The 23,784-nt window shown below is 40.2% G+C and overlaps 1 protein-coding gene across 8 annotated transcripts in view; it reads left to right on the top strand.

The window, feature by feature from the left end:
- Positions 1-23,784, top strand: part of LOC123980534 (receptor-type tyrosine-protein phosphatase delta) — a 131,781-nt gene that overhangs the window by 61,892 nt on the left and 46,105 nt on the right. For all 8 annotated transcript variants that reach the window (XM_046064967.1, XM_046064968.1, XM_046064966.1 and 5 more), the window contains exons 5-6: positions 17,770-17,958; positions 21,929-22,039. In XM_046064967.1, coding sequence (XP_045920923.1) covers positions 17,770-17,958; positions 21,929-22,039 — 300 coding nt within the window. The remainder of the gene's footprint in view (positions 1-17,769; positions 17,959-21,928; positions 22,040-23,784) is intronic.

The raw sequence follows: 23,784 nt of genomic DNA, 5'->3' as shown, positions 1-23,784 counted from the left end.
TGTCCTGTCCTCTTTTCTTTGTTTTTTCAGCACACAGTCAAACCCAATTAGAGACTCTGGTTACACTCACGTTGTGTATTCTAACTTGATAAGATTTAGTCCATTAGCCATTTAGCCAAGGAAGTTTCCGTTTCTAAGTGACTTAAGTCATTTGCATACAGATTCCTGACACAATAATTAAGATGGCAGTTAAATTATGCAAATCACCATCCATTCCTAGCCTGCGGTGGTTTAATGGAAGGGCTCAGCAATAATTTTCAAATCAGTCATTTTTCATCTCTGCACTTCAGCTTTGATATTCGTTTGACCGGGTAGAGAAAAAAAAGCAGTGTATTCTCATGTGAGTAACAGGCATGCATTGTTTATGGTAGCGTTCTAGCCGCAGGTTCCATCAATGCCAGTATCTTTCAGTGCCCAGATAATGTTAATAGCCAGCACTCCTCTAAACAAGCATGTGTTACAAACCAGGCAGGAAAGGTCAGCTGGTTTGTTTACTTCCAGTGAAAATAAAAGTCAGATGACAAATATCAAATTGGTCGACAGTGCCTCCTTTATAATAAGCACTGAGCAAAATTTCATCTTGATTACACACAGCGTTCCATTCAAAGGCAAATATGTGGTGGCCTTGAGCTCAAAAGGCTGCGTAATATCTCTCTAAAACATGACTTGTTTGGCTATGAATGGAGAAAATGGCTTGGGCAGCGTGAATGAGGTGTGCTCCATTATGTGGCACAATTACACAACATGGCAAATGAGTTCCTATTGAGAGGGGTGCTTCCATCCTATAGAAAAAAGCTGGCTCTGCGAGTCTCTGAAGCACCCCCCCCCGCTTCTTATCTCACCAATGAGCCAACAAAAGGCCCTTTGCACTGTCTCCAGAGACAGATTGAAAGAGAAAGGTGGCACGTTCACATGCAGGTCTTTCCTGTCTGCTCTGGAGCGTGTGTGTGTGTGTGTGTGTGTGTGTGTGTGTGCGCTCTCACATGCAATATTGTACACATTTCTTGTTCGCTCCTATTCTGCCTCTGTTTTTCCCCTTCACCCACCCACCCACACACACACACTAAGAGATAGCTGAGGGACGGGTATAGAGGCTGCTCCTCCCGGCTCTGCGGCCTAGCATTAGCATGTTTATTACCATTTCGCTCTTCTGCTCGCTCTCCTTTCCCATCAATGTATTGAAGGTGAGTAGTTCTATCAGGAAAAAAACAAAACAGGAAAGGGCTTTTTCTTTCTCGCCTTTGGTGCAAATAAAAAAGGTGTGCTCCTTTTCCTCACATTGCCTTTCGTGGAAGCACGTAAACCCAAAATACCATCATTCTGAATGATATGGGTAATAATCAGAAAGGTATAAATAAATGTACGTTCATTTCACTACCCGAACAGGGATTAAGCCTATATCCAGTTCGAGCATTTTGCTAGACATCTGGTTTCTAGTAGGTCTTACCAAGGAAATGTGATGTTATGCACACTGTTAGCGGTGCCTTTAAAAGAACTGAATGATCATTATGAGCAGTGATAACAGTCAAAGCTTGACAGACAAAGGAAATGAAGCAAGCAAGAAAGAAAGGAAAATGAAAATCAAATATAAGAAAAAGGAAAATGATGCCACAGTGCTGGCAATAGACAAGGACATCAAGGAGTATTATATTATAAACTCTAGCTAGCCATATCATTTGGGTTTACACTTCTAACTTCAAATTGTAAACCGATTTCCTCCCTTATTCACAGACCCAATGCATGGTTACTGTGGTTCTCAGGAAGCTGGGGGTAAAAGCTGACACTGCAATGTGAGGGCAGCATAGGGTATGAGCAACTTGAGGTAACACAATGTTACCTCAAGGATGCATTATATATTATTTAGCAGGCCAAAAAGCTTCCTCCTTCCAAAACTACTTTGTACAGTACAATAAATACAGCACCACTGGTTTGCTACTCATCATTCCACATGACACAAACTGCAGTTTGAAAAATGCAACTGCACATTTATTAAGTCCGGCCTGTCACCGTGACCAGCAAAACTGATTTCTCTCCTCCTTTGGCCCATTTAATGGAGAAATACTAAACTTGCACGCAAGTGGGTGATGCAGGAGTGGAGAGATAAATAAATAAGCAAACACAGATAAGTGATACTACACCAGGCCTAACACATATAAAGTGACTTTTCGTTTAGTTCATTTGGGCTCCAATGGTCTGTGGAAACGACTGCAAAGCATCTGTTGTGGGAAGCTCGCCACAGGGGGGATTGCCTAATTCCATGAAGGAAAAGCACGTTGTTGTAATTGCCATGCTATGAGGAGAGGGGACTCGAGGTGACAAATCCAAAGCGCTGGGGGATATTAGTATTCGGATGGGCCTCTAACTTGATGGGAAGCACCATTAGTAATGAACTTCCAGGCTTAGAGAAGTGATTTGCATGAAAGGCGAACCCTGAAACGTAATGGTGTTCCGAGTCAAATCTGCCAGGCCACGGCATGAGGTGCAGGTTTTCTTAGTGCACTTTTTTTTCCCCGCCCTCTGTTTTGATTAAATCTGAGATGACCCGACTCATATGCGACTCGTGTCTTTGAATTAAGGTCTTCTTGATTTTCTTTGTAATTGAGAATGACAGGAGAGGATTGAGAAATGAAGAAACAGCACATTCTGGGTGTCATGCCTGGAATATGATTTCAGTGAAGTGGCCTTTGATCTCATTAATGAATATGCTTCCGTGAAATATTTGCCTATACTCATGGAGAGCCTCTAACAACAATATCTTCCACTCGACAATGTTTCTGCAATTGGATTTCTTTTGTCCCCTTTTAACCATAAGTCAACTGAAGAAACACCCGAAATTGCAGCCAAAACACCCCACAGGGTCTAGACTCTCTGCTAGCACTAGCTCCAGCAGAATGATGTGTGGATTTGAGTGCTGTAGTTTATGATTCAGGCATGATTAAGGATTTATATTGCATCCTCATACTCCCATTATGCTGTCAACAGCCATTTCCTGTGCCCCACACGCAGACTTATGCAGCTGTGCACAACTTGACAGTGGGAGCGGAAAATGGGAAGCCGCTCTCCTGTGACGGAAAAACAGAATGCATCATTTCCATTTGTATGGAATGGTGCAATGGCACAGCTCAAAGCCGTGTAGCTGAGATGGATCTTGCCACATACAGTACAATGAAAGAGCTGCTACATGATCAGTGATTATTCATAGTCCATGTATGCACACCGCTCTTTGTCAGTGTTGAAAAATGGTCTCCGTGCTTAATAAAAGACACCAAAAGCTGCCTTAATTTATATTCCAAGCCCAGTTAACTGATATCCATAAGACGCTGGACAACTGCGTGGACCTGCCTGCATTGCAAAAAACCCACAGAAAATCCCAAGGAGGGACTGATAAGAATTATTTAATATGTACCTTAATGCTCATTCCTAACTAGCGTTTTTCATCTGCATGCCCTTGCACCATTTTCTCAATGTATAATGCTTTCAAGTACAGAGTGAGAGATGAACAAAAGCTGGTCTGCATGCCCAAATTACTTAGCAAGATAAATGCTGTGTCAGCTGCCTGGGACTGCCGGAGCAAAGGATGCAGTGGGGATGAAGCGAGTGACCATTGTAAAATTACTTTGCTTCCACTGTGATCAGTGGCTTGCAAAGAGGAGAGTAGGGGGCCAGCAGCTACCATACAATTCTCTGGTTTACTGGCAGGAGCTCTATAGATGGCAAGACCTGGGCCGCCACATGGAACACTCAATTTTGTCAGAAAAATACATTTCAAAATGGTGCTGTGGAAACATGCTGACTCACTGTAGCAGTTTAACTCCTTTGTTAATTATAAAAGATACTCTGACTACTAACCTGCTAAAATACTGGCATCTACCTGCTAGCCAGGCAAATAGTGACAAGGAAAAACAAGTCTAATAGTCCTACATCCTGCTAACGGATGACTGAGGATCAATTGTGCTTCATAGCAGTCATTGTTATTTGCAGCACATTTTAATTAGAAACCAACATGCTTTTTCTCCCTCTCACCTCAGCATGCTCGGACATATAGTGACTGAGTGCATCCGACTTCATAGACTCATCAGTTATCTTCATGTAGAGATGTTAGATGTTTCAGAAAATATCCATGGGCAGAGTTATTGCTTGGGAATTGGCCAATACTAACTTGATGCCAGTCTCCCCTCAGTCCCAAACTTCACTCTCTCATACATCACAAAAATTAAGCACACGATGACAAGTTATTCACTATTCTAATTAAAAAGATGGAGTTGACTGTCCTCACAGAAATTGATCTCTTCTCAGAAAGAGAAAGAAAAAAAAATCACACCCCTTTATATCTTACTGCGTGGTTAATTGTGGGAGCCAATCAGTATCTGTATAGTATGCAGGATGATTTAAGGCAAAACCGCTGCCAACTAGATGGATGTTAGACTTTATAGTCTGTATACCGTGTAAGAGGACATATGCTGGAGCCACAAAGGCGCTTGGACTGCACTCTGAACATGATAGATAACTCTGCACTTGTTGTGGCTCGGTATTTGTTTTAATCAAAGTAAACACAGCCTCCTGAATTAATAATTATTGATTCAGGTAAATGAGGAATGTGGGGTTTTTTTTGTCCCACTTACTGGCCTTACATGCCACTTTTCTCCACAGTCACCTCACAGTACTGGCAGCGTAATTAGGTGGTGAGTGATTTTCAAATGCAAATTGTTTCTTACACCTCAAAGAAGAACGGGTAAAACAGAAAGGTTGAGAGGTTTCTTTGCTAATCAAAATCGAATCATATATAAATGTACACACACACACACACACTCACAGTATGTAGTAAATACATTGTATGGAACAAGGGCGTCTAAGTGTGTGTGTGTGTGTGGGAGGGGGGGTTAGAGACTGAGACTGATTACTTGTAAATGGCCCTTGAAAATGTTTTATTTCTAAGCAAGCAGTTTTACAAATAAGTTAAAAGTGGCTGGATAAATCGGTTGAGAGACTGAACCACTGTGGGCTTGGACACAAAGATAGATTAAATGTACTGAAATTTTACAAATGGCAATGCAAAGGCAATCATTTATTTGAAAGCTGTTTTTTTATTCTTGTTTCTGCAAATGAAGCACGACTCTACTAAAGTCTTCAGTTCACTTGTCTTTTATTATGCAGTATAAGCATTTTCTCAATGTAGGGCTACGACAACTAAGATGATATTTGTTTTTCAGCTTTGTCTTATACCTTTGGAAGGATGAATGATTCAGTAAACATGAAGAAAATAATGTTATTTTAAGCATGATACTCATAGCAAAGCTCATATAACTCACAGTTTAATGTGTACAGTTGTTAGCTCAATTATTTGTCAACATTTTTCAAAAGATGCGTGTGAGACAGGGACCAAGAGAGGAAGGGGGGCCCCACACCACTTGTATATAGGGCCCAGAATGTTGTGCTACGCCCCTGGTATGGAACATAAAAGTAAACAAGAGTAAGCAGTGTTGTGAGGCTGCACTTGAGCATTGAGCAAAATGCTAACTTCATGCTAACATGCTCACAATGAACATCTTCGAAAAAAATATATTTATCCATTTTGTTATTGATATTATTTTTTATAACTGTTATCTTATTTTAGCTTAATACACTTCTATCTTAATTTGGGCACATTATATTATACACTATGATGGCAGAGCTTAAGACATTTTGATTTATGAGGGGAATATTCCACTGGCTGGACTGGATGGGACCCAAGGTCATAAAACGAGGAGCGTGTAAGTCTGAGCCAGGTAGTCGAGGGGTGCTAATGTCAGTAGCTTTGATCCTAGCTGCACTCAAAAGTCATTTTCTACTAGATTAATTGGGTACTGCAGGGTCATCCTTAATGCATCTAATGATCTTTAGAAACTTTTCAAGCCGCCTAAGCCTGCTCGCTAATTACAACCAAACAACTTTGGACTGAGGAAAAGTGATGTGGCAAGAATAGATTTTTGGGTATAATTACTTGTCTATACATTATTACATTCAGTACAGCACAGACGCGTACAGTGACTAATGAGATGTTTTAGGGCTGCGTGAAAGGAAAGGGGAAAAAAGCCGTACATATTCTCATGGCAAGTTTCATCAGCTCTAAACCCAGCTGTCAAATTTCAAAACATGTGGCCTCAAAATAGCAATTTTCATAAAAAAATAATGCAACCCACTGCCTGCTGTGACACCCATCGTCTCCCACAGTCACTTTTGGGAAGAGTGCCTGTCTGCTACATTTGAAAAGCCTGATATAACCCCATTTTCCATTAGGGCTCTTTGAGAGCCAAGAGGTTCTTCTCTGCAGGGTGTTAGCAAGCATGAATAATCTCCATACTACCCTCTCCTGTAGCAAGCTTTTAGCTGTATCAATTATTGAAATGGCTGGTGCTAGGTTTTCCCTGTCTCAGGAGGCAGCCAACTTGTATGAAGTCGGTTTCCTCAGACATTTAAACCACATGTCTCCCAGAGTACTCGTCTCAGTCTGATGATACCATGTTCAAATGGAGGAGTCCCGGGCCGTAACCTATAAAGATATCTGGCACTGTCATGCACAAAATGCTAAAAGTGATTAAAGTTCAGAGTATTTTGTGGAGGCATTCTGACAGCTGATTGGATGCTTTTTTGCTGGTAAAGTAATACACACCTTCACATACATATATATTTCAGGTTTCTTAACAGACTTCAACAGACTGTGAATCTACAAATTATATACCACATGACAATTTAAGCCATGATATTTTAGATACGCCCGTTTGATCATACTGACCCGCCTGCTTCTGAATGTATAGTACATGAAGGTTAATGAAGCAACTCAGCGTCTCACAGTTTTGCCTTCTGTCTTTTTTCCTGCCCGGTAGGAAGACTCACCTGGTCGCTGATACTCTCCTGAGCTCATGCTGGCTCCAGCTTCTGGCCGTGCCCTTTAGCAGCTTCCTCTGAAAAGACAAAACAAAATGAATCAACCTAAATGGTTCCATTTTATTTTATAACAAATACTGACATGCAAACATATACTTATACTTATAAACACCGAGCACCATATAGTCATCTCAAGCGGGTAAATATACAATGAATAAGCTCGAAACATAAAAACAGAACAGCTGTCTGGCAGTATATGCCTCAAAGTGACAGGAGTGTCTGTGAGAAAGGAGACGTCTCTAAGGAGAAGGTAGTGTGTGGTTGTTTATATATTTCCTGCTACGTCCTCTTTATTTGTGAATGCCTAATGCATTTGAGAGGATTCAAATGAGGACTGATGGACTGTTAAGAAAGGGCTAAAAAAAAGAAATAAAAAAAGAAGAGACTTCCTAAGGTGCATCTCATGGAGTTGAGAGAGAAAAAGCGACATCCATTTCAGCTGTTTGGCAAATAACTCAAAGCATTGTCAGATGGTTTTCTCCTTCCTCTTTTGAATATTACTAATAATAACAGCAAAAAAAAACGCTGATGGCAGATAAGACTTTTTTTTTATTTTATTCTTTCCCCAACTCTAAATAAATGGGGCCCTGTTTTCTGACGTAAATGGAATCATTGCTCAAGGTAACAACCACCAAATGGAATATGCTAAGTGAAATCCCGAAGAGGGTGGAAGAGACACAGAAGGCAAAGAAGGCGGGAGACAGACAAAGACAAATCGAGGGAGAGTCTTTAACATTAAGCATCTTTATTAAGTCTCAGATGAGCCTCGACTGGATCGGAGGCAGGAGAAGTCAGTGAGCGAGGCGAATGGCGTGGAAGAGTGGGAGAAAGCTTGTAGGTAGAGGAGTTCTTGAAATCTCTTCCGCCCTCTCCACCTTCCACCTAGGTGATCTTTCCTCAGAGCAGTACATCTGGCTGAGCTGACGTGTAGTCTGTACAGCAAAAGGAGGGGGCATCTGAGCGTAAATGGAGCTTTGTGCCTGGCTTCCTGCCTGCCTTGCTGCTTGCCCAGCCAGGCCTGTAGAGAAAGGCCCCCTCTCCGCCCTTCCTGCTTCATCTCTCCTTTTCATCTCCCTCTTTACCCATCCATTTTAGCACTAGCCCTAAGGGGCATCTGACACTAACACTCACTCTCTGCTTTCATTCTCTTCTTCCCACTCCCTTCGCTTATGTTGTAAATGGAGGAATATCACAGCTAATCCGTCATGTTTATGAATGACATGGGGCCTAGGGAGAGTTGGGGCGCCTTGCCAGAAGTGGCGTACATCTCTGTTGCATGCCCTCTGCTTGGCTGATCCAATCTGCCCCAGCAGCGATGGCCATAAAAAATGTCTACGGGGGATGACAGGCTTGGAGGAACATTAGGCGGGGTCATTTTAAAACATAACTCCAGCCATTTCCAAACCTGGATCCTGTCCCCACCACTTTCTATCAAATTCTACCTCCATTCCAATCAAAATCCCAACAACTGCTTCTCTATGGAGATCCCTTATGCAGTCCTGAACGGAGTAGTGGACACTCCAAAAATCAATATGGCTACTTGCTTTGTGAAATGTAGTTGTTTTACCTTATGTGAGAACAGACTTTTAAGTGTTAAAAAATGTCATACCATTTATATAATATAATTATATAATTTTTCTGGCTATAGCACCAGTATGTGGACTTAAGAGTTTTACAACTACTTCTCCAATGTCATTTAGAATGAGGAACGGCTCGAATTGTTCATCTGTGAAGGTTTTTCTGAGGGGGAGAAAAAAGGCCTGATGATTAATAGATTGACTCCACAATAGGTTCCTCATAATCTCAGGCATTAGGCGAGGGTTTTTAATGACAAATAAGCAGCATTCAATTAATTATACAATCTCAAAGGGGATTTATGGAAGAAACAATCAGTGCAGGGCAAAGGGGGAACGGATGCTATATTTCACCGAGACAGAGTGCCATGAACCACGGGTGAAGAGAGCTTTCCACGGCTTCATCTTCCTCCTCCTACAGTATATTTTGTTCCAACATTCACCATCACAGGAGTTTTAAGGAACCCACTGGATAGTATTTCACAATCCATTCCTATTTTGCTTAGGGCAAAAAGGGTAAAATGCAATTTTAGTGAACACTACATGGTCACTCGTTGTCTGCCCTCTGGTTTTAGCAGACGTAGACAAAGAGACTTTATTTACTCAGCAAATTACTGAACTGCCTTTTAGAGGTACCAAGCTAGTGAGACTTAATGCCACTTTGTGTTGGAGTGGGCCTGTTCCTCCTAAAACTCTATTACATTAAAGTGAAATTAGCTGTTTGAGCCAACTGTGGCACGTTCACAGTAATATTCATTAGCATGCTCTGTACCTGTAGGTGCGTCTAATGAACTAAACCAAAGTGTATTTTCACCTGCCCAGCTATACGCTTACTACTGATTTCTGTTGAACTAAAGTACCTTGTTTTTCACAACAGTGGGGCGGCTGTGGCACAAGAGATAGAGCGGGTTGCCTGTTAGTCGAAAGATCGGCGGTTCAATCCCCGGCTTCTCTAGGCTGCATGTCGAAGTGTCCCTGGTGGCTGTTCTACCAGAGTATGAATGTGTGTGAATGCGATGTAGTGAAAAAGTGCTTTCAGTGGTCGCAAAGATTAGAAAGGTGCTATACAAATATGGAGCATTTACATTTACAACACAATATACTTATATTTGCAAAAATACATCAATGATGATCAAGTTTTCTGAAAAGTGTAAAACTACTGTACATCACAACTGGTTTTCTTATTATTTTTGACCAAAAATCACCCAACTCATATCTATGAGATGGTTTATATATTATAGAAATTCTGTGAAAACAGGGCCTCGGCACATACAATACACACAAGCAGACATGCAACGTACCCACTTCATCGATGTTTTTATGAAGTTTGACATACATTTGTATGCTCTGTGGAGATAAATGGATCAAGGGCATTCCTAGAAAATGTAAACTCTCCAGCACAGGGTTAGATACAGCAGGATTAGTTCTGACCTGCAGGTCCTGCACAGACACATTTGTAAACCTAAACTGGAGAGCAGTCATGCCGTGCCACTTAACATTTTCTCATTTCAGTTCATATAAGGCCTTGGAACATAAAGAACTGTAGCCCCAGGCATATAGTTGGGATGTGCTCTCACATATGAGCTCCCCAGGAGTTTTTTCCAGTTTGGGCAATCATAAAAACCACATCAATCCATATACATGCCATGTTTTAAACCCATTTCAAGGTTTACTCAGAGTTCACAAGCCTGTGAACCCTTACAAAACAACTCAGAAAGGTACATTTCAGAATTGTCCCCAACCGCCTTATTAGACAGAAGTGCTGAGCAGTTTGTTTTCCATTATTGGATTAGTTAAGCAATATCTACCTTGTGCAGGTGCCAGGAGGCTTATTTGGGAAATCTGGCTCAAAGCAAGCTCTAGAGGAAAACCTAATCTTATTTAGACTGGACAACATATGTGCCAAGCAGCGCTGGGATGTATCAATGTGATAAATACAGGCTTTGGATTCTCTGAGGGCATTTAGGGAACATTTAGACATCTCGAGTCGTCATTTCTCCTTTTTTTGCTCAGCAAGGATGCACATGTGCTTTTATACTCTGCATGCTTGTCTGACTTCTTGCCTTCTAAATGAATGGCTATGCCCGCCACCTTAAATTATACTTTACACCCATAATGTTAAGGTTTGTCACTTGCATCTTAACTATTCTGAGTATTTTGCCCAAGGCAGTGCTAAGACATGCATATGTCCAGGCATGTGTGCAATAGTAATCAAAAAGTGTTGCATCTAATTCAGGTCTACTGTAAGTGAACGTACTGTGGCTCCTGTAGCAGGAGTGGTAGAAGGAACATAAAAATCCTTCTAGAACAAAATACATCAATATCTGTTAGGAAAGAAGAGATACAAGCTAAACAAAATATTAAAATGTCCAATTCCCATTGTAGAAAACTAATGTGGGCACAAGTTTCACCTCTGCAACAGTTTATGGGCAGAATGATGGATGCAGTGTTGAGTAAAGCAACGAGTCCAAGTTTGAGACAGTTTAATCAGGCTGCAGGTAGCAGATAAAGCAAAGGGTGGGCTCAGATTTACAACCCGTCAATCATTCGGTGCTGGATTGCAGAAGTACACCTTTTTACCACAGCGTACAGTGCACCTTGGAAGTAGAGCAAGGAAACAAACAGTGATGTGGGTGAAAGTGGTGAAACATTAGAGAGGGAAAGAGAAAATTAGAACAGATGCCGTCATAGAATTGGCACAAAATGGAATTGCTGTCTGCCTTTGTTAATCAAGAGCTCTTACGTTTGGTTGAGTAATTTTGTTTGTGTGAAAACAAAAGCATAATTAACAGTTCCCATTCCCATGCCAAAGGGAGAAAAAAAAATTCAATACGTCAGTTGAACAGGAGCCGAACAGAACATTTTGTTGAAGAGGATTCAGGTCGTCTCTGAAAGGATGTATTAACTAGGCTTGCAACAATTTTTTTTTTTTGAAAAACTGTAAACAAATTATAATGGACAATGTTTCTGTGTTAATGTGTTCCAAATCAACAACCTCTTTTTGAGAAAAAAAAATGTTTTATGCCACAAAGACCAAATGGATTAATTTGATTTCCCATGATGTTACTGCACTCCTACAAGTATTTCATCCTTCACCTTAAATTGTGTGCATAAAATTATTTTCCTTATTAATCACCTTCTAGTTCATAAAACACAAAGTCCTAATTCAATCTAGGTCAGCTAATGCATTAGCAAGCCATGAAACAAGCCAATTCCAAATGATGTCCTTGTGAGCAGCAAGAGTGCTGTATGATTAACATGATTAGCACCCTAACCCTGCTCAATTCTCCTATCTTCTTTCTCACTTCTTTTGGATTTTTTGAGCGTGGAAAGAGCTTTAATCACCGTCCCTCAACTTCAAATTATATGCTATGCTGTGGTGGAGGGAAAAGTGGCTTTGGCTTAGGCTGCTGAGAAAAATAAGCACTGCTGTCACACTCTACGGGTAATGTTTTGTGGCTCGTCTTTTTGATTCCTAAACAGGGCAAAAAGAATCTTTAGGACAGAGGAAAAAGGAGTGTGAAATTTAAGAGTGTCATACTTGAAGACATCTGCCCCAAATTCCCACACTTCCATAATCCAGCATCTTTGGTGAGGAGGAATTCCCAAATAACAGTGCGTCTTGACACACGCTTTTCTCCACCACGCTGCCACAGCAAGTGACCTGTGACAGCCTCTTTGAGGAGATTGTATCCACTCAAATACGTCCAACAAATATATCTTATTATGGCCCGCAGGGATTTTCCCTGAAGAATAACCTCAGCCGGGGGGTGAAAAGTCTTGTTCCGCTTGGGAAGAAAAGGGTCGGACCGAATCCAATCCCTGTGCAGCAACCGCGGAACTAGTGCCAGAATGTGACCGGAAAGGTTTATGTTTTTCTATGGCTTCACTCGGAAAGTCCGCTGCAACAAAGGCTTATTTTCTTCTCAAATCCCTTTGTACTTAATGGGTCATTTTGAAACGAAATGTGATTCCAGCGACATGACCCTCTATGTAAATGTCAATCATCATTACAGATAAAAGTTAAAGTTAAAGCTGTAATCCTACAAGCTTTCGTCCATGCAATGTTAGCAGACTATCAATATCTGGCAACAACAACAGCTCTGTGTATGTTACCAGTCACCCCTGTATACAGTGATAGATGTGCTGTAGGTGCTATGCAAGAGAGAGGGACATGCTTTTGATTTGGCATTCTGGAGCCACAGTGCCACACAACTATCGACATCTGAGCAGATATCAAACTCAAGCAGAAATCCTGGCCTTAGATTTACTGTGGTGCCACTATCATTCTAAGGAATTCCACTGCATGAGTCCTGTAATGCCTTGTATATATCACCTCAGACACACAAATGCCTTGGTGTAGCACTAACTGAGCAAACATGTAAACAGTAACAGATCACGTTTGAATAGTACCTTTATCTGCTGAGACTCAATTAGGCTTATATAATTAGAGCCTAAACAAGGAGGATATTACTTGAGTTTGTCACTCAAGCAATTACACCACAGCAGGTTACAAGTTTATTTTGAACAGAGGGTGTGAGTGAGTGTGTATATTAGCATCAACTGTGGTGGAATGACAACTTGTGCTGAATTTATGCAGCACTCAGAAACTGAAATGGCCACTGTTGTCATACTAGGCAAATGTAACGTCTGTGCTCGTATTTTGTATGAATGATCAATAGATATAATCTGCTAATGGGCTGAGTTTATGTCCAGTGGCCTTATGTCTTCCGCAAAAAACTGCTCACTGAGGTACTTTTTAAGCCAATGTCCTTTTTATACTCCTCCCATACTTGGCACTACACACTCATATGGCCCTCGATAGCCTGGCAGTGGCTAATGTGTGCAAATTGTCATTGGGAGTCTTTTTATATCAAGCACCAGTGCTCAGCACTTCTGTAGAAGGTGACTTCAGCATTTCTCTCCCTTCCATCTCATTTAGTGTGTAGATCCATTGTTCAATATATACTATGGGACTCAAAAGCAGAAACTGCCCTTGTCTTGGACTGTCCTTGAGATTGCAGTTCTCAGCGAGGGAGAATAAGGAAGCACGAATTATCTATATTAAGCCTTTTTCCCCCTGTTAATTTCACCTTTCAGCTTTGACTTTCATACATTGTACAGGGTAGCTGGGCGCTATATGTTCAAGTCTACAGCATATACTGAACCCAACACACACATTCATAAACAAATGCACTACAAGTACACTAAACATTTCCACTTTCCACTCCTATCAGGATGCAGAGATCCTGAAGTGATATTGAAGTAGCTGATAATTTATGTAATCACAAGTCGAAAACCAACTCCCTTGACTGGTAGCGGAACTGCAAACAGATCACATAAGAAAAACTGCTAGCAGCTTGGCCCCAGGTTGATTAATTATTTCATTCGTTACTTTTAACACGTTGTCAATAACCCACCTTCTCCACAAAAACACACGACAAACATGCCGTGGCTCAAATTAAATAGTGATTAATCTGATTTCATTTTGGTCTCCTGGCCTTGAAAATGCTGCAGCAGCTCGGTTGACATGAGTTGTTAATCACAGCACAGGCTAGCAAATGTGTTCAATTTCCCTCTCCCTTTATTTATTATCACAATGGTAATTTTCTTTGTGAAGTAAGTGAGAGTGTAGCTGAGAGTCACAAGGAGCCTGAGAACATCAAAGTACTTGTGTTTATTATTCCTTTTTTGTGTATCCTAATCTTGTGTGATATGCAAAAAAAGTTTTTTAAGATACCTCACGGTTGATGTCATGACTTTGCGCCTATTGCTGATGAGCACGAGTGCACAAAGCAGCTGTGAAATACGTATTTGGGCCGAGCAAGAATTTAGTCAAAATGCCAGAAACGTTTGTAACAGATCATTGCTTTTAAATGAATGATAAATAAATGCTATTACTGTCCTAAATGTTTACAGGATCCTGATTCTTAAAAAAGCTAGATGACCTAGCCTAAACACCATTTCTAATTTTAAATAAATGTTGTCCCACACCCTCTTCTTTTCTCCTAAAGAGCTGAATAACCAGGGACATCGTGTACTGCGGCATGAGAACAACTCTGAACAACTTAAAGGACAGCTAAATTATGATCTCTTGAGCACTTTGTTTTAGAATACATTGCAATTTCACACGAGTTGCTTTTTAGTTCGCATGGATTGTCACGTCCAATTACTATATTCAACACGCATCCATGCTCCTAGGCTTGCTTCTGGCTATTGTGTTTGATCAGGTATACTTTGACTCACTGTAGAATCGACTAATTGTCTGTTTGACCTTGAACAGGCTGAAGGGAGCTTGGACAGGAGCTACCTTGTACTATTAATTCCTTTCCTCCTCCTCCCCGTCTTTCTTCATTTGAATGAGCACCTTTGGAAGTGCAGTTTCTCACATTTGACTATTCTTTCATTCCTTCATGATTGTTAACGTGGTGCTTTTAGAAAAGATAAGTTGTTGCATTTGCTGTTATTCATGCATGGTCTTTGTGCAGTGTGCTGCTTCTGGACAAGGTGCTTTGTCACTAAATTAAATAGAGTAAAGCTAGGGTAGGCATTTATTTCAAAAGCATTTTTTGTTAGATTTGTTGAAATTCTTCTTTACATCCTGACAGCAATCATTAAATCAAATGCTCTGACACAGAAATGAAAATAATCTGGTATCTGTGACTGTTACAGGACTTTAATAAACACAGCCAATGTGATTGGTCCTCCGTATCTGCCTAGGCTCTCTCTGCCTGTGCACTCAGCATGAACATATGTTTTCTGGGAATGGCTTTTGAGGCTGTCCTGAAGGAATACTTTCAAAATCTAGCTGTCTCTTGCTGGTTTCTCAAACTTTACCTGCTGTAGCTTTAAATATTGCGTGTGTGAATATCTGAGCACTCTTTAAATGTATGTGTTGATTGTAAAGGCAAGAGATCACACAGGAATAGCAATTCATGTCCGTGTGAATGATCCCAATATATAATTTTGTACCTATTTGTTTTACTTATAAACCTACCCATTCACTGTTTTTTTTCTGGGTTGATATCTTTGTGATTCAAAAAGCTAATAGTTCCTGATGCTCATCACTTTAACATTTATAATTAATAGAACACACAATCCATAACCATGCAACCAGTTAATGACTGTAAAGGAGATTTGAACAGTGGCAAAAACCCACAACTTTACATGAAAAAAGGGACATTTGGAGAATTTCTAAATGTTTTATTTAGAATTGGTTTTGTCCTCCAGCTCAGCTTTCCTACTTTAACTATGATGTTACGTAAATACGGCCACTTTGTGACTGAGGGGAATTAACTGAGTGGTTATTGTTTTAATGAGCGGCACATACATTTTGTGCAAACACAGTGCCAGACACCTACAAACCTTTAATAAGAGTAAAGCCGGAACATCTCCAATTACTTTAATGGATAGTGAAAGGGATAAAGATAACATATATTGCACACCATGTCAAGGACTTACAGTGATGAATCATATGAGGATGAATGGGTCAAGATGGCCTGTATAACTTACAGTGCGCAACTGCCAAGAAAATGACCAGCGTTGAAAGCATGCATTATATAGGACTGGAATTTATTAGACCAATTTGAGATGATTGGCCGTTTTGAAACATGCAACAAACATCCTTCCCATCGCTGTCAAAACACATGTCAGTTCAGGCAGGGACACAGAGTTGCATTGGAAACTTTTGCAGTTCAGTGTGAAGTCACTCATTTGCAGTACAGTCTCTTTCTGAGAAGATTTATCCATCGAGGTGGTTCCTCATGCCAGATACCCAAAAGCATTCTTGGAAGGCAGCCATGATTGTCGTTTGGCTGTGTGCAGGCTATGGCATCTCAAAGCTGTTTCCAGACTGATGTCTCCTCATGAAATTTTAATGAAGAAAAGTGTTTCCAAAAAGGTGCCGTTTATGAGAGCAACGGAAGACACTAATTAGCCGTATCACAGCAGGGAAAGGAAAACTTAAGGTTCACGTAAACCTCATTGGCATTCAGAATAAGCAGGTCTTGTTTTGCAGATTAGCACTCAGCTAACTTTGCGGAAAGGCAGACATTTTGCATATGGGGATCTCATGGTGTATGGAATATTCCACTCTGCGCCCTCGCGAAGATCATCACTTGCAGCAAGCCAAAAATACCTCCTGTTCAGAGCCAATAGCTTCAAACAAAGCTGCTCTCGGCTTTGATTTTCTTTGTTTTGCTAAAAGAACATGTTGGGAGCAAGGAGCAATGTGAGTTATCTTCTCTCACATCTCAAACAGTGGCAAGATGTAGCCCGCCCCTTGTTCAGTCGGTAAAGTTGGCAGGCAGGAACCAGACAGCTTATACGATACACCAAAGCCACCTTCCACCATCAAATAACTTCAAAGCTCCACATGTTTAGCCAGTGTAGCTATGTTTTGGGTTTTTTTCCCTTTCCGCCATTAAAAGAATAGCAAAACAGTTTGGGAAATACGCTCATTTGCTTTCTTTTCTAAACTTAGAAGAGAAGATCCATAACACTCTTATGTATGTACGCCATATATAAAGCAGGACACGGTTAACATAGCCTTTAAGACTGGAAGCAGGGTGAAGCTGCTAGCTGGGCTCTGTCCAAAGCTAACAAAATCTACCTACCAGCACCTCTAAAGCTCACTCCAGGAGAAATAATGCATATACTAACCTCTCGTAAAAACCACAAATTGTTGTTTTCACATTGTATTTTTAGAAGGCTAGCCGTTGTATGTATGTATTTGAGTGCAAATGCTAAGCTAAGCCAAGCGACTGCTAGCTGTAGCATAAAATTTAACGGACCGATATGAGAGTGGTGTCTATCTTCTCATCTACATCTCCGCAAGAAAGGGAATACGTCCACGTTCCAAAATACTCCTGAACTACTCCTCTAATTACTCGGAGATGCCTTAACCTCTGTTTTTGTCCATTTTCACTTTTTGGTAAATTTTATGCCCTTGTCAATACCAAATGTGGGTAGGGGAAACTTAAATAATTAATGCTGTACTGACAAAGTTGATGTTACAAAAATCTTCTTCTATTTCACTACTCTGTTCCTTTGCTGCTATACACTTCCCACTATATATATATATATATATATATATATATATATATATATATATATATTTCTCATTGTCTCTTTCACTCATTCTATTCCTCTGCGGCCTGATGACTATAATTTCCACTGGCTCCCCCTCCTCACTAGCTCTGCACAGGGTTTGAGGAGGACCACAGCCTGTCTGAATCTGACGTCTGGCACAATGTTTCTCATCTGTTTCCAGAGGACCAGCTGCCCCCTGGTTTCCCCACCATAGACATGGGCCCACAGTTGAAAGTGGTGGAGCGAACACGCACCGCCACCATGCTCTGTGCCGCCAGTGGCAACCCCGACCCTGACATCTCCTGGTTCAAAGACTTCCTCCCTGTCAACACCACCAACAACAATGGACGCATTAAGCAGCTCAGATCAGGTAGGTTTCCTCTGCTGAAAAGTTAATTACAAAACAGGGTGTCTTCTTTCTTGTTATCCTCTATCTGATCTGCTCCCCCTGTTGTCTCCTCTGTTCTTTCATGCTCTTCTTCCTCCCATAATTTAACTTCTCATTTGGCTTTTCATTTTGTAGGTATGGCATTGTTTCTACTACTTCCTGTCCTTTACTCTGTCTGTACGCCCCGGTGTGTGTTGTCCGTGTGTGTCTCCCTTTGTCTTCCAGTGTTGTCATGAGCTGTTGGGATTGTCCCCCCACTCTGTGTTTGCTGGCTTCCGCCCTAACTTCTGCCCTCATTGCTCACTGCTGTGACTTTTTAACAATGAATTATTTTTGCTGTTTTGTGTTGATTTCCTTTCCACTGCATTGGTGCAGTATTTTATTTGGATCCATTCTCTTCATTTCTTATGTCTCTTTTGTTTGTTTTTTTACAATTAATATTCAACATTCGGCTTCATTCAGAATCTGCTATGGAGTGCACACGATTATAAATTAGGAAAACTTGCAGAAAAGTAAATTAATCATCGTCCTTGTGCATTTGTTGACATTTTACTTTAGAAAGAGGGATTAAACCTCCTTTGAATAAATATTTGCTTTGTATAAGAACTTTTTTAGGTTAAAGAAAAACATCTAATTCTGAACACTAATCAGCCACAGTAGTGCGTAAAACTTCATAACGCTTTTTCCTTACCCCTTGATTCTTTGAATTTACAGCCCCTGCTTTAATGTGTAGACGCCCGCTTTGTTTTTATTTGCCTATGACATACCTTAATATACCCATTTGCCTGAATACCCAGAGTTTGATTCCAATATCTCAATACACAGAGATCATTCTATTTTCTAAAAAATGTTATATATATATATATAATGTTAATGTATATATATATATATATCATAGCTTGCAGCTTTATATACGCAGCTAAGGGCAACACTTTAGCACAGCTACATGTAAATTTTAAGTCTTGTATGTTTGACCACCTGTCTTCACAGATTTCACAGCTGTCCTTTGTTAAATCGTCTTGTTAACCTTACTTCCTTGCTGACTTGTTTTCAACAGAACTGTTTAGAACTAACCCTTATTTCAAATGTGCGACTTTTGAGTCACATAGAGTTGATTAAGCATTAACAAAACCTTGTTAACCAAACTTACTTACTTAAGAATATAATCCTATTCTTATGCTGTCTTTCTTCTCTCTATATTTTTAAATCTACAGAATCCTTTGGTAAGTGCTTAGCTCTAAAGCACACATCACTCCCCCCCCACTAATTTCCATGTTTCCAACAACTATTAAAATGCATGGCATGCATTTTACTAACAGATAGTGTAGTTTCAGGGCTACTACTAGAGGCACACACACTCTTCCCTCACCCCACAATGTTCAAGTGTCCTACCACTGCCAGCTGTAGTATCACCTTTATCTGGATATTACAGTCACCAAACCTCAGCGTAGTATTGCCATATACTGACCTGCTTAATGACCTGTCCTCACATGTTTGTTACTCACTCACTGACCCACCACTTACTCACTTATTTAATGTTTTAACACCAGCACACTAGGTATGGACATTTCAAGAATTTTAGGGAGGTGACTAACTCTGAATAGCTCAGGTCAAGCAAAGGGATCTCAAGTTTTGTCTGCTCTCAATCTCATATACAAAGTCCTTAAAGTTTTTCCCTTCAGTAGATGGTCTTCAGAAGCCATTGCCACTTCCAAAATGGCACCTCCCCGTGGTACACCAATACAAGTTCTTCTCTCTGACCAATGATTTTTCTATGATGAATCCTGTCTTTTTTGCCAGTAGAGTACAGAAAAGTTCTTATTCTGTCTCTCTCTCCTTTCTCTTTCCTCTAGTACCTTTATTTACGTGCCCTGTTAAATCTAATTTGATTCTTCCTCCAAAGCCCCCAGCCTCTATCTACTCGTACTAATGCTTCTTCTTTCTAATCTTATTTGCATTCATATTATCCACCCAGGTGGTACACCAATAAGAGGTAAGAGTGCTGAACTGACGTTCACAGAATGAAAATAATACAAATTCATTCTTGCTGTCAACCCATCCATTCACTTGAATCACTTCCATTTCTGTCCTGTTTACCAAGACCAAATCCCATTACGTTCATATGGACCTTCCTTCTTATTTGTCCTGTTTCGTTGACTAAATTTGTATTCCATTTTTTTTTTGTCTATGCTTTATTTACTCCTTTGTATTCTGGTTTCAAGAGCCTGTTTAGCTCAGTTGTGATATGCTTGCCCTGGCTCAAATAAGCATATCCAATGACAATTATTTTTTTAAACTATATTTTTTCCGTTCATTTTTGTTTTCTTTTTGGCCATAGCGAATCATGTGTCCCTCTTTTTGTCCAACTAAAACAACCAAGCATTTTTCCCCCTTAGCTGTTCTTGTTCAGCACTAAAAATATGCACAGATGCTGTGGAATCACGCAGGCATGCTGAAGACAACATTGCCTCTCCTCTGCTTTTTTCTCCCAAAGAATTCTTTCTATCTTTGCAAACTATTTTTTTCCATTTCTTCTATTTGCTTTCCTCTCCTGTACCTCTACAAAAAAGCCCAAACAACCACTTTTTTGATAAAGTTTCTACGGTGCTTTTTTTCTCTTTCACCTATTTTTCTTACTTTTCTTGGGTTTGGAGACTATTTTACTTTTTGACTTTTTTTCTTCAGGGTTTGGGGAAGGCAAACAGTAGAGTCTGGCGAGGACCTGATTGGCTCTTTTTTCCGTGTGACATGGAGCTGGAGAGTTGTTGATGCATAAAGCCATTTTTCCCTGGGTCATGTGACACCACACTGCTGATCCCATTTGTGGATTTTTATGGGTGTCTTTTGTAGCTTTCACAAGCTAAAGCAGTGGTTGGTTACCTTCTTGTCGGCTTAAGCCGATATTTTGAATTTTGTCTTCTAATACAATTGCATTTTATTTTTCAGCTAAGGGTTGTCAGAAGGTTGTAAGTTGTGCCGACATACATTTCTTGCCAAGATTTGCATGTCAAAAAACTTTTGTTACAGAGGGTTATATGTTGGTTTTGCCTTACATAGTACTTAAATTAACATTTTTCCACATATATGAGCAGCAGCATTTTTCAATTTTTTGTACGGGCTGCATTTTTTGAAAGTTACTTCACCTAGATGAAGTCCCAAATTATTCAGTTAGGTGAATGTTACAGCTGATCTGTGATTGAATATGCTAAAATTCATACCTAAATTTCTTTCTTTCAATTGTCCTCCCTTGTTATGCTGCTTTCTTATACTGTAAACCTCTTTTGTTTGATCCATGTTTCCCCAAAGCAGTATCACTCATCCCCATATTGACCAGTCCAGTGACATGTTGTATATTGAAGGGCTTGCCCCTATTCTTCAAAGTGAAATTTTGACATTTTTTGGCATTGGCGCTAGGATGACCCTATAGCCTTGCAAGTAAACAGGCCTTTTCTCAAGTCATCAACGAGGTAAAATGTATTATAGATAGAAGAGAACCTAGGTGTTTTTCTTTTGGTTTTGTTTGACAAAGTGTTACTTTCTTTTCCCTTGCTGTTACTTTAGACCTGTTAAGAGGAACAATAAATTGCAATGTCTTGCATGGTTACCATTTGCAACTATACCTCACCTATAATAGGATAACACAGCCGCCATTTTACCTCCGCCAGTGGATCAGGCTGTGATAATGATGGGGCATAAACTTTAAAATATGGAGTTGATAGTAGCAGATCCAAGAATGTAGGGCATTCATTCAGTTTACTGGATATTGTTTAATTATGACTTTCCTCAAACTGTCCAACTGCTTAAAAGGACAAAGCAAAACTATAAATGAAGGGGGCTGATGTTGGCCTCTTTGAGGTCAAACTAGTTCTTTTCTTTTTGCTTGTGAACTCCAGGCAAATGACATCATTTTAACCAAACATACTCCACTACCCCGTTTGCTATTCCCAACCAGGAGCCCTCCAGATAGAGCAGAGCGAAGAGTCTGACCAGGGGAAGTATGAATGTGTGGCAACCAACAACGATGGAACCCGCTACTCTGCCCCTGCAAATCTATATGTCAGAGGTAGGAAACACATGTCAAAAGCCCTGGCATGCTTCTATCAAACATTATATTAACTTTCTCTTTAAAATTCATGAGGAATCTTTAAATCAGCCAATAAAGTCTGCAGGGGCCATGTCCTGTGAGGCGAAGTATGGCGTAAGTATGCTTTGCTTTTGATGGTATGGGTTCTTTTTGGGGTTTTTTGCACTTGACTTACCTGCACTGATTTGAACCTACAGTATCTGCTCTGTTATGTGTTTCTGGTCCTTTATGTTGATTATCCTAAGTCTAACACCAATGACTAGGCTGCTTGCTGTGTATATCTACTAATTGCCTTTCAAACCTGACTGTCAGAGGTGGTAAAGGGTGGACGGCCCTCCTCCATCAGTCCCAACTCTTTCCCCAGCAGTGAACAGATCCTTTCTGGCCTCCTATTTTTCTCCCAACTGATCAACATTGGAAGGACACTTTCAATCTCACTACTTGTTTCTGACTATGAAAAAAAGTCAAGATTTAAAACTGATATAAAGATGTTTTAATATAGAGGGCATTTCAGTGTCCTACTCCATATGTAAAATTAGCTTGTAAAAACGTAGTCACATATGTTTGCTACACAGTATTAGAAATATATACAGTAGCAAATATTTTAGCAAATACAAAAAAATACAGGTGGAGTAGCAGCAGTGGCTTGCTTTCAGTAATCTTTTCACAGAGGCGGTGATCTTTCACTCTTTTAAGCTTAAACTATTTGATGCATTTGTGCAACTGTTGTTACTGCTTCTCACTTTTACTTGCACACAGCGGTCAATGCTTCATTTGCTTTTATGTACAAAACCCACTGTTACTCTTCCAGTATTGTCAAGTATTGTCTTAAAGGTGGGGCATGCGATTCTGGATTACCAGGACAAATACCATGATATAGAGCAAACAACGTCGCAGCAAGTATTGTAACTAACGTTAGCTTAGTTGTCAGTTAGCAAACTGTCGCTATAGTTGCTGCTACTAAGCTAACATCCAGAGAGGACGAGACAGCCATTCTCACAACTCCCCCGCTACAATAGCTAACTTCACAACTGCACATCTAGAAAGTAAGCTGAATGTCTGTGGGCAAGTCATTTAACGTGACCTGACACACAAATCATAGCTGGAATAGTGTTGTGTGGCTCTGTCTGGGCCACTTTTTTTGTTTCCCATGGCTGAGTACAAACAGAATTTTTTTTTAGCGCACACACAGAACAGAAAGCGGACCGTGAGGAGATATTCACTGAATTTGTGTATTGGATTAGAATCGCATACCCCACCTTTAATAAAATTCTTTATAAATACATACATGTGTAGGAGATAGATATATTTGTATCCATTATTTTTGTAATTTTCATATACATTTTACAATGCTCTTCAGTCCTATGGTTAGCTTTTGTAAATATCAATTAGCAACCAGTTCCCAAGTAACATTATACATAATATATAATAAAGCAAAATACATAAAATATTATTGTCATTATAAGCTAACCACATGGCTTGGGCATAATTTGTGTTAAAAGTAAATATTATTTCTTATACAAAATGTTCTAGGTCAGACAGGTTAAACGTTTCGTAATCTGGGTGCCAGGGAGATTCAAGGGGCTCCCTGCACCTTAGAGACAAAAGGTCCTTCGAATTGTTTAAGTAGCATTTGACCACCTAAAACATGGCCTTTTTACTCTCTGTGTTTCCCTTGTTTTTCTCCTTTCCTTATTTCATTTTGTTCTGCATCAAATTCCCTA

This window comes from Micropterus dolomieu, linkage group LG12, assembly GCF_021292245.1.
Source record: "Micropterus dolomieu isolate WLL.071019.BEF.003 ecotype Adirondacks linkage group LG12, ASM2129224v1, whole genome shotgun sequence".
Classification (NCBI taxonomy): domain Eukaryota; kingdom Metazoa; phylum Chordata; class Actinopteri; order Centrarchiformes; family Centrarchidae; genus Micropterus; species Micropterus dolomieu.
The sequence above is the reverse complement of the archived record's forward strand: the minus strand, read 5'-3'. Positions and strand labels throughout refer to the sequence as shown.